This window comes from Poecilia formosa, unplaced genomic scaffold, assembly GCF_000485575.1.
Source record: "Poecilia formosa unplaced genomic scaffold, Poecilia_formosa-5.1.2 Scaffold1074, whole genome shotgun sequence".
Classification (NCBI taxonomy): domain Eukaryota; kingdom Metazoa; phylum Chordata; class Actinopteri; order Cyprinodontiformes; family Poeciliidae; genus Poecilia; species Poecilia formosa.
The window spans coordinates 23,376-29,964 of NW_006801013.1; the positions used below are offsets into that span (position 1 = coordinate 23,376).

Genomic DNA, 6,589 nt, shown 5'->3' on the forward strand with positions numbered 1-6,589 from the left:
CTGTAGGAAGGCAACAAACAAAGATTATGTGTTGTTAATTCCTCCATCAAGGGACAAACGACTGAGACCCAAATGACTGAGAGAAACAGAATACTATCTAATCAAGAACATAGGTAAAATAAAATTCAGAAGGATAAAGGATGCTCAGGATCAAATTAGAAAAAAAAATCTGCTAAAACAATAATCCATACATAGCTGACTGGGAGAAAAAGAAAAGAATAGATTAAAGTAGAAATGTAATAACAAGATTGATTTTAATATAAAACCTATTAGCCACTTAATCATTTTGACATCTTAGCAAGAACTTGAACCTTGTTTTCTTTGGTATTTGACTTTCCTCCATCCCCACTCCACCAAATATTTGCTAGCCCATGTTATGATCATGCTGCTTATTAAACCAAAAGACATCATCAAAACAAAACATATCACTTGTTGTGGACCCTGGTCTTTTGGAGAACTATTTCTTGAAAAGAGAAACACAAGAGAATAATAAAAAAAAAAATGAAAATATGGAAGTTAAGCAGAGGCAGATATAATCTGTTTCATTTGTAAGCTAAACATTTTTTAAACTCCTTTGGATATTTAGCAACACGGATTAGTTCATATCAACTAGTGTAACATCTGAGCTTTTTGTGAGAAGATGTTGGCCAAATATTTGAAAATATATAAAAAGAGAGTTACAAATGGTCATTGTCAGATTCAATATTTGCAAAAACCATAATTAAATTGTTTTAACTAAAAGAACAGACAGGGAATGTTTTTATGCTGTCATAACTGAAATATTTAGGAAGATTTAGTCCAGAAAAGCCATTTAAGTAGTTTTTAGTGGTCTCTACTGCACAGGCAGATGTGTTTTATAGAATGTGCAGCAGTGAGCTATAATTTAATCTTCTGAAACCCAAGTAACATTCCAGACAATAGAAGACTCTGCCAGGCTGACCTCACAATAGATGTTAAATGATCATAAGTTACATGCAGCAAAGCGGTGGCTTAATTGTAAATAAACTTCACAACAAATTACACTATCCTACCGTGGTATTTTTTTTTTTTTTTTTATGAACATGACTATCTGACTGGATTAAATTTTAACAAGAGAGCCAATGGATTAAGCAACCATCTGCTCATTGTTAAGGCCTTTTGTTTTCAGGATGAGGTTTTGTGCATCATAGCTAAGCTTTGCAACTGGCAAATGCGACCCCTGGTGGAGATAATATCCTAAAATAATTTACAATGCTTGTCAGGAGATGAGCTTTCTTGACTTAATCAAAGAAATAAAAGACAGTTTAAAGCACAATAACGAGAGTAAGACATTGCAATGATACCTATAAGGGTTCAGTTTAAACTCTGAAGGTAGAGGAAAATATACAGATTAACTCTTTATTGTCTGTGATGGCCTGGCGACCTTTGCAGGGTGTAACCCGCCTCTCTCCGTTGACCACACCAGCACCCCTCGAGTTCCCACTAGGGATAAGCATGTTAGATAATGGATAGAAGGATGAACTTCTCAGTATATTCCCACAGCATTATGGAACAGCTTTAATGACAACACAAATAGATCTCACTTTGTTGTAGGTGTCATAGTTTTGTCTTTCAAATTATTACAACATCAATCATGTCTTTCTCAGTAACTATGAAATAAAGAAAAGTATTTTGGAAAGGCTGTGTCTGTTTCAATGCATTGATGCTAAATTGTATTATAGTAAGGTCTACTTTTCTTTGTGGGACCACAATAACTACCCTGTAAAAATAAAAAAAATAAAAAATAAAAAACATTCTTTTTATAGGTGTTGCTGAACACAAATTGCTGTTCATCGTTTCAAGATAACATTTAAAGTTTGGTCAGTCAGCCCCTGAAGCCATCCATTGAAAGAAAAACCAAGAAGAAGCTCCACTTTAGCCGTGAACCACAAACCCTTCAAAAAGGCAACAAACCTTAGCCAGAACTATGTTTACATGCTCTAAATGTATGGCTTCTGACTATTTTTTTTTACTGGGACAAGGCGGAAACTAAAGCAGGGCATGTTGGAACTGAAACAAAGCAAGCAAATAAATTAATAACAATGCAATACCTTTGCTGCTGTTTCAAACTATACAAGTAATGTGTCAGACTAACCAATAAGGAATTATATAAGGAATTATTAGTCATAAATAATTACTTTACATTTTATTGTTTTATTTTTTCAGACTAAGATTAAAATAAGTGAGTATAAAAGGAGTGGAAGAGCTCTTCCTTATGGTTGTCTTTCAGTACTGCCCTGTATTTAGCTTCATCCTCTCATTAACTCTACATTCTCTGTCTGTGCTCTATACCCCACTTTGTAATGCAGCCACCATCTTGCTTCCCATATATTTTTCATATCACCAGTCGCAAAGGGCATTTCAGAATATTAGAATAATTGGTGTTCTTTCAAGGTGAACTTGCTTGAACAGTCAAAATAAAATCATTCTGCAAGGCACTGTACTACCTCCTGTCGTTGTACTATCCTTCTATAAAATGCCGAAATCATATTTTAACTTCATGTGAAATAAATTATTTTATTTTACAGGAAGTGTGTAATGGAAAACATTATTGTCTTCTTTTTCGAAAATGAAAGAGCTTAATTTTGCTGAAGTCCACGTGAATAATGCGGAACTAAAATTCAGCAGCAAGAGTTTCAGCTCGAACAGTAATCTCAGATGGGATTTTTCTGTTTACGCCTCAACGTGGGTTTGTTTGATGGCATTTTGAAGTCTAAGTGATGAGATGAAAAATTACCTGCATAAACGCAAATAATTGTTTTGATCAAAATGAGTAAAAAGCGCCCCAGCGATGCCCCCGTGGAGTCGGAGGCTCCGGCGAAAAAGGAGAAAGCTCCGGAGTTTAACGGAACTGTGTTCAAAACCATGCTGAAAAATCCCACCACAGCCATGAAAGGTAAGATTATTCTGACAGTCGGTGACATTACATGGCGAATATTATGCCAAGTTTAACTCCTTAATTGTTGCCTGCAGGGCTGGAAAGGTTCATATCAACCGCGAAGAAACTACCAAGCTCCGACCTGTATGATGTGGTCGAGGGTTATATTAAAATATCGATGGAGTGTGCAGAAATATTCAAGTTGCTTGAAGCAGAAAAGCCCCTAGAGACCGAGGTAAGCTGGAGCAAGCTTTTTCAAAGGATGGAAATACTTTCGTGGTTTGTTTTTGTCTTGTCTTGCTCATCGAGCGTCGCTTCTGTCCAGATGATGCTGATTTTTGGGAGCTTGGAAGTGATCCTTCTGAGGACAGCCAGTGATCTCTCCCACTTCAACATGGTCGGCAATGTAATAGTGAAAAAGATCGCTTCTAACTACATGAAGCTTCTGCAAGGGTCTTTTCATTCACTGAATCACGGGTTGGTGCAATAATTATGTGTAAAATATTCAGATTTTTATTGTATTCAGATTTTTTATTACATTAAGAACACACATATCCTTGTTGCATTTAATTGTCATTATATGATCCAACATCAAGCAGAGCAAAAGGGGCAGTTGTTGATTTTCAGACCTTTGCAGAGGTAGATAAAATCGCTGGATAAGATGGATTTCGTGTGCAGTATCGTCTGATTGCCCAAAATGAACAAAATCTGGGCCATTTTATCAGCCCGATGATGTATAGGCGCAGAATGAGTCCAGTCCTAGACATACTTTATATTGAATGCGTTTTGAAAATTTATGTTCACAGACACATTTCAGTGGTTGCCAGACGTTTTAGATTTTTACTAGTATAGAAACATTAAAGCCTTTGTATCATTATTAACTATAATGCTTTTCTTTGTGGTATAGAAAATGTGACAGCTTTTAAGGAGTGAATGTATTTTTGCTATCCATAGCCATTCTGCAACAATAACCTCATGTTTTGTTTAACAGATTTGTGCGTCAATGCCTCAATCTGCTGTCTGCCATGGTGTCTCAGGGTGCTGAAGCTGCCAGAGACATCTTCAGTCATGTTCACATCAAAACACTTTTTGGACTGGCAAAGAGAAAAGATAAAAGGGTATGGTGCAGGTGTTGTCCTTTCATTTCCGTCTGCCTGTCAGAGTCTTTTCAGCTAAATCGAGCTGTATCTTTTGAATCCTTCTTGCAGGGCAAACCTGATGTCAGACTGGCTTTCATCCAGTTTGTGCTGTCCTTTTTAGTGTCTGGAGATAGTGCAATCATTGGGCAGGTTTTAGAGGTTAAAGGTAAGATTTAAATGTGGATCACTATTTGTACAAAATACTTTTATTATTTTCTTGTATGCTGATGATCTGCTCATCTGTTGGGTTAGAACTCCTGCCACACATCCTGAACACGGGTCTGAAGGAGGACAGGATGTCCACTGTCAATTTGATTTTGTCAACACTGAAGACAAGAGTAAGCACATCGGATCTCACATTTAAAGTGAAATCTCTTGATTATGAGCTTTGTGTTGAAATATTTGTCTGTGGTTAGGTTGTGTTAAACAAAGCCATCAGTAAAACCCAGAAAGTGCGCTTCTTCACCCCTGCTGTGTTGGCCAATATCGCATCTCTGTACAAATGGAATGGGATTGTTGATGCGGCTGCTGATTATGACACAGTAAGTTGACATTCTGATTACACAAAAACCGTTTCAGCTAAATGCAGCCTGATAACTTGTATGTAATCTCGTATTCATAAGATGGCAGAGGACTCGGATGCTGCTGGGATATCGGTTGTCCGGGATCTTGTCCACAGCTTCCTCGTTGACCTGTGCTGCTCTCGAAAGCACGGCATCAGCTTCCACGATACCAGCTTTGGCACTGCTGGGAGGTCAGCAGTTGATGTGTTAGGCACATATTTGACTACTTTAAAGATTAAAAAAGCAGAATGATAATTGTAAAATTTTACTTGTGCAGACCTGGCAACCTCGTCTTGCTTCAGTTCTTGGTTGGACTGAAACAGGCGACTGAGGATGAGCTGGTGGCAGAGCTGGTGGTGAACATACTGAAAGAAAGTCCCGACATCTTGTCCAGATTTTTCAAGGAGACTCAATATTCATACACCCCGCGGATCAGAAGTGCTTGGCAAGACAATGTCAGACTCCTTAAAAGGGTAACTATTATTGATTTATTTTCTTATCTGGAAACATTTGTGTGGGTTAAAAGCCTTAGCTTTAGGTCATTCTGCCCATTTAGTAGTTTGTATGGTCATTTCATGATAGGGGCCACCAATAAATTGGTTTCAAAATTCTTAATTTTCACAGATTGGCGAATGGCCAGTACTTGAATGTGAAAGTGATCTTATCCACCAATCTTATCTACCGCCTCAAATGTCTGAAAATCAACCACTGATTCATTTTGTTCTGTTGTGAGAGAGAACTGCCCACCAGCTCTCATAGTGTTCACGGTTAACAATAGTCATCCCACTGTTAGCGACTTGGTTACTATATTCAGCAACTTTTCAGACAATAAGGTCAGTACTGGGCAAAATTTGAATTGGCAGGTCAGGCTTTTTGAAGATTGATGATCAGCCAGAAATCTGCAATTAGTACACCTTAATTTCATACCATTTCATTCCAACGTTCTTCCATTTTGAAAACAAAGTATATTGTACCTTTCGGATTTTGGTATATTGTACCTTTCGGATTTTGGGGCTGTGCTCTAATGGGCATATCTTGGTGCTGTTCCTTCAAGAGGTTGCTGTGTTGGGCTTATATTAGAAATGCACTAAAAGATGCAAGTAAAAAATCCAGCTGCTGCTAACCTTCCTCTGTTTTGCTTCTTAATCAGATTTATGAGGCCCAGCCAGAGATTTCTACAATCTTTCACAGCACTGAGATGATTCCTTTGCCTCGTTTGTTGTCCATGGTTATGGTCATCTCTCTTCCTCCTGTGTGCAACAAGGCATTCTTTACACAGGGCCTCAGTGTAAGCCACTTAATTGCATTTTATAAATTATGCATATTAGTACATGATTATGTTCAACTATATATTAATTTAATCCACAGCTTTCAAACCCAGTGCAGCTTACAACCATGTCCATGATCAATTTCATTCTGAAAAAAGCCAATAAGAACATAGAGTATCTTTTGGACAAATCACTGTTGCACCACTCAAATCTGTACACTGTTGAAATGATGGAGGAGCTTGTGCAGCAATACAGGGAGACTCTTGGCAAGGTAAGCTCATTAAAGAGATGTTTTATTAGGTTTGCTGTTGTGGGTTGACATATTATTTATTCTTCATGCTCCATTCCAGATTTTGCCTGATATGACACTGATAATTTCAACATGGCAGTCTCTGAGCAAGAAAGAAAAGGCAGATGGTGAGAAGAAGATCAAAAGCGAAGAACTGGCTGACGGTAAAACTAACATGCCTGGTAAGAACCTTTGGTTCTTGTTTTGTTCAGGGTTCGTCTGGATGCTTGAAATCCTTGAAAATGCTTGTATTTTAATTAGGTGCTTTAAAGGTTTGGAAAGTGCTTGATTTTTGTATAAAGTCATTGAAAGTGCTGGGTATTTAAACTGCAAAGTTTTGTAATAATCTAACGCTTGATTAAAAGGCTAAATTTGGAAAATGTTATTTACATTTGAAGCCAGTTATTTACATGCACCTAATAAACATCTAATAA

General features: G+C 37.4%; 1 protein-coding gene across 1 annotated transcript; it reads left to right on the forward strand.

Moving 5' to 3' along the window:
• Window positions 1–1,374: 1,374 nt before the first annotated feature.
• LOC103132473 (nucleolar pre-ribosomal-associated protein 1-like) lies at window positions 1,375–6,337 on the forward strand (the record flags this gene model as incomplete). The annotated part of the gene is made up of 12 exons (XM_007544277.2): window positions 1,375–2,914; window positions 2,992–3,131; window positions 3,222–3,373; window positions 3,888–4,014; window positions 4,105–4,201; window positions 4,288–4,373; window positions 4,452–4,577; window positions 4,659–4,789; window positions 4,876–5,071; window positions 5,749–5,886; window positions 5,967–6,137; window positions 6,217–6,337. Coding segments are annotated over exons 1-12 (1,612 nt in total), but the record flags the coding sequence as incomplete, so codon positions are not given.
• Window positions 6,338–6,589: the final 252 nt, after the last annotated feature.